The sequence below is a fragment of the Mus caroli genome, chromosome 11 (assembly GCF_900094665.2).
Source record: "Mus caroli chromosome 11, CAROLI_EIJ_v1.1, whole genome shotgun sequence".
Taxonomy (NCBI): domain Eukaryota; kingdom Metazoa; phylum Chordata; class Mammalia; order Rodentia; family Muridae; genus Mus; species Mus caroli.
Window position 1 is genome coordinate 95,590,549 of NC_034580.1, and position 4,981 is coordinate 95,595,529.

General features: G+C 42.9%; 1 protein-coding gene across 4 annotated transcripts in view; it reads right to left on the reverse strand.

The window, feature by feature from the left end:
• LOC110304896 (keratin-associated protein 4-12-like) overlaps positions 1 to 4,981 on the reverse strand; it is a 7,722-nt gene that overhangs the window by 2,463 nt on the left and 278 nt on the right. Inside the window, exons 2-3 of one of the 4 annotated variants that reach the window (XM_021176565.1) lie at positions 4,749 to 4,967; positions 4,628 to 4,673 (exon numbers count right to left, since the gene is read on the reverse strand). In XM_021176565.1, the coding sequence (XP_021032224.1) occupies positions 4,628 to 4,673; positions 4,749 to 4,967 (265 nt within the window). Of the gene's footprint in view, positions 1 to 4,627 lie in introns of those variants that run through there. The other 3 variants (XM_021176560.1, XM_021176563.1, XM_021176561.1) reach the window with 3 other exon arrangements.

Consider the following 4,981-nt stretch of genomic DNA (forward strand, 5'->3'; position numbering starts at 1 on the left):
TATATATATATATATATATATATATATATATATATATATGACAAAATAATAATCATAGTAAGGTCCTTGCCCTGAGAATGTGACTGCCCCCCTGGCCAGACTCTACTGACACAGCAGTTTTTCTAGGCTTGTGATTCTTGTAAAGTGTTACACATTATTTCCAGTGAGGTAGCTGAAAGCCACTTTGTTTATTCAGGAAAAATTGTCTGTTAATCTTCAGGAACTGTTTTCCTTACATTCTGGCCACTCCAATGGAAAAGGATTTGGGGAGGATTAAAAATCCCGCTTCAGCTATTGATTAGAGCATCTTTTGTTGCTACCCTGTAATTATTTATAAATTACTGTTTACTATCTATATGGACTTGACCAACCTCAGATGTACATATTTAGAATACAAGTTAAACAAAATGAGAGCCAGGAGGTAGTTAGCATTTTATTAATTTATAAGACATAGCCACTATACTTTTAGGCAAAACTGATATGAACAAGAGCAACAATAAATAGATTCAGCAGGTGGCATTTATATGGTTATTCACTTATATACATGTGACAATAGTAATCAAAGAAAAAGAGGCCACCAATTTGAGAAAGGGTGGAAGGGCAGGAAAGAATTTGGAGGGAGGGACATGGATTGGAGGGGAAGAAGGAACTGAAAAGGGAAATGATGCAATTTTAACATTTTAACTTTAGTTAAAATGTTAAAAATAAAATAACATTGAAATAATATTGAAAAATGAAATAAAATAAAATTAAGTTTCTTTTTTTGTTTATAAATATAATATCAACATTCTTCCAAACAAAAACATGGTCAGGCTAATCACAGCACTATCATAGTCCCTGGTACCAACTTCTGTCTTAGTTAGGGTTTCCATTGCTGTGAGGAGGCACCATGACCAAGACAACTCTTATAAAGGTCAACATTTAATTGGAGTGGCTTTCAGATACAGAGGTTCAGTCCATTATCATTAAGGTGGGAGCATGGCAGCTTCCAGGCAGGCATGGCGCAGGAGGAAATGAGAGTTCTCCATCTTGATCTGACTAGAACCAAGAGAAAACTGACTTTCCACACTGGGTGAAGCTTCAAAGCCCATTCCCATGATGACACGCTGCCTCCAACAAGGTCACATGTCCTAAAAGTACCACGACCTATGGGCCAAGCATATTCAAGCTACAAAAGTAGTATTTCTGTAAAAAACTAACCAATAAAAACTAACAAAACTCACATACAAAGAGCCTATATTACATGCCAGCCCCTGTAATACACATATTACATGGATTAGATCTTTAAATCTTTGAAAGGTACAATGCATCATTCATATTTTATCGACAGTCTAAGACCTGACGATGTCAATAGCTCCTTCTATGGAACACTGTAAATATCTCAAGCTGTCCTGACTCTAGTCCAGGTGAGAAGAACAGAGAACCCTTGTTCCACAGCATGTTCTACATTGGTGGTGAGAAAAGTGGTCTTGGTATGAAGTGAAAAAGAAATGAACACATGTGTGTGTGCACAGGTGTGCTCTCTCTTTGTCTCTCTTTGTCTCTGTCTCTGTCTCTGTCTCTGTCTCTCTCTCTCTCTCTCTCTCTCACACACACACACACACACACACACACTTAAGGCATCACAAAATTTTAGTAAGATGGGAAAAAACTCTTAACTGAGAATTTGTGGAAACAGTGCTTTATGAGATCATCATAATTAGCTGGCACACAGCATGCAGACATGACCTGTCTAAAAATAGTGCTCAGCTTGGGTTAAAATATCTCGACCCTTGTATTTACTCTTACTATTTCCCAGAGGAATCTAATTCAGCTCTGAATATTAGTCCATCAAAGAGGACTTAGCAGCCGAGAGTCCCTTTTTCCAGTCATTGTGTAGGTATAATGCATTTTATGTGGCTAGTGAAAACATCCATGATGTCACAAATATTTCAAGCAGAAATCAACAGCAAGGAGATTCCTTTTCTTTTTTTAAAAAAATATTTTTATTAGATATTTTCTTTATTTATATTCCAAATGTTACCCCCTTTCCTGGTTACCCCTCTGAAAACCCCCTATCCCACTCCACCCTATCCCTACTAAACCAACCTACCCACTCCCCCTTCCCTGTCCTGGCATTCCCCTACACTGGGGCATCAAGCCTTCTCAGAACCAGAGGAGATTGCTTGATGGGGACAGATGACATAGGTTGGAGAGCGGTAAGTGGTATGGTAGAAGACTCAGCCGTATGCTGGGTATAGTGGCAGGGCTACAGCAGCTGAGCCAGGGCAACTGGAACCACCACAGGTGGGTTGACAGCAGCTGGAGTTGCAGCCCCCTTTCCTGGCAGCAGCTCCTTGGCTGTAGCTCTGCACAGAGCAGACAGAGCCACAACAGGAGCCGACCACAGTGTCAGAGGCTGGGACCTGGCAGGGTTTCCAAGAGAATGAGGTTCTAGGGTTTAGAAGTCTCCCGCACCACTGGCAGCCTCTTACACACCGTGTGAATGTGCTTTCCTTATTTTTATTTGCTGCTTAGATGAGTAATTATCAGTTTGAGTAAGGGCGTTTACCCACTTAATGGCTTAATTTATTAGAGACAAAATTTTCTTCTCAAGTCTTTAAATTCTGTTGGTCTGGTCTCCTTCTGACTCACATTTGATTCTGAGGTGAGTTGTTTTTTATCTCCTTCTCAGAGGGCTGTCTGTCACGTGAGTCTCTGCATTTGAGATGACATCCCTGTCCCTCTCTATCTGTATCTTTACCATAAGGATGGCTGTGCAGACATATTCCTTATTACGTAATTCTTTTCACTAACCAATAGGAATGATGCTCATTGTTATGGCATTTTGTAGGGCAAGAGGAAAAGGTCTTTTCAGGTCATCCTACTAGCTTACTGATGTATGCTAATTAGTAATTGCCATGCCGATGTACACATATGCAATGTTAATGACACCTGGGTCACTGAAATGGATTTGGCCAGATGTTGCAGATTTTGTATCATCTTCCATATCCTTAAACTTTGGCATGCAATTTATCTGTGTAGCGTTATGGAAATGTCCCATTTCTCTTTCTCTCAAATATTGTTATTTGAAGGTTTGTTTCTATTTTAAAAATATTTTCATGCAATATAATTTAAGCACATTCTCCTCCCCCCAAGTCTTCCCTGATTATTTTCTATCTCCCTAAACATCCAACTTCATTCTCTCTTTCTCTACCTCTGCTCTGGCAAGTGTGAAGAACCCAAAAAAGATGCCCTTGTCCACGTGCTGGTATGAGGCCCAGTGCAGCTGGCTCCCTGTTCTCTCAGTAACTGCCCTCAGTGGGTGGAAGTGCTGTCAGCAGGAGGTATGTGCTGTCTACCCATCTCTCCTCACACGCTGTGGAGGCCTAAGGTGGTGACTCTGAGCTGCAAAGCAAAAGCTAGCCAACTTGTTAATCACAAGGATTGCCAATCACACTCTGGGAAAGTCACACACACACACACACACTGGCACCTTCTGGACATTGGAAAAGTGAGTTTTATTAAAGTGATTTGGGCTTAGTGGCTTCTAGAATTCTTTCTTGCTTCCATAACTCTTCCAGATGGTGTTGGAGAAGATTTGGTTATCAGACTTTTCATTTAGCAAAAATTCCTGTGTCTAGTTGTGCTTTTAGGGGGATCCCTCTTGCTCACATACCATAAGGGGGCACCCCTTTAAACCTCTTGTAGAGTGTTACTGGCATGAACATTGCTTTCTAGGGCTCAGGTCCAGTAAAGGGACAAAATGGACAACCGAAGATTAGTAGATGAAAATAATGCTGCAAAACTTGCAAGAGGGAAGAGAAAAATGATAGAAAATTTGCATATAAGTGCGAAGCAATCCAAAGGTGACACCATCCAGGGTGACCAACCACGATGTGTGAAAAATGTGTAGAATGACAGCAACACTGAGACTAGGAAGATGGGGCCTGGGAGGAGGTAGTTCACTTGGGAAATGGCGTGGGATGGGAAGAAAGCCAGTGTAGAGGTCACAGGATCAGGACACCCTAGCGGGGGCTGGCTTCCATTCCCACCTGAGAACATGGTCCTGAGACTCGTTCAGTGAGTGGGTACAGACAGGAACATGTTCTCACTTCCTTCCTCTGCTTGCTCTGGGTCCCAGGCTTCAACTCTCCTGCCCAGAGTTTCTCCCTCTGCCAGGGAAAGCCCCGGTAGAGAGAACCATGTGATTGCTCCAAGGAAACTCCGTCCTGTATTGCAGCAGGAGCAGAGGGGACACAGAGCATGGCTAAATTAATTTCTGGGAACTTAATTATTTTGAGAGGAGCTAAAAAATTTGGGAGCTGAGTGCAATTAAAGGAGAAATAAGGAGACACATTACATTTACTTTCAGATGTCTAAAATCTAGGTTTATTTGATATATAAAAATACTTATATAAATATGACATAAACATCAATGTGGGAGTAACATGATAGATTATTAAAAAAAAAACCCTAGAAATTTGCTTTTATTTGAGAGAGACCTAGTTGGGGAAGAAACTGAGTGCATTTGGAGGCCTAAATCAAGTTCAAACAGAGGCTTTGATTGGCCTCTTGGGGTTCACCTCATTCATGGTCTATATTAGGAGTTGGGGGTGATGAAGAACAGGAGACTGGATGAAGGTACTCAGCAGCAAGAACCACTAGAGCATGCTGGGCGGCAGCAGGTGGTCCTGCAGCAGGTGGTCTGGCAACAGATGGGGCGGCAGCAGCTGGAGATACAGCACTGGGGTCTGCAGCAGCTGGACACACAGCAGCTGGGGCGGCAGCAGGAAGGCCTGCAGCAGCTGGTGATGCAACAGGTGGGGCGGCAGCAGGAAGGCCTGCAGCAGCTGGAAATGCAGCAGCTGGGGCGGCAGCAAGAAGGCCTGCAGCAGCTGGAAATACAGCAGCTGGGGCGGCAGCAGGTGGGCCTGCAGCAGCTGGAAATGCAGCAGCTGGGGCGGCAGCAGGTGGGCCTGCAGCAGCTGGAAATGCAGCA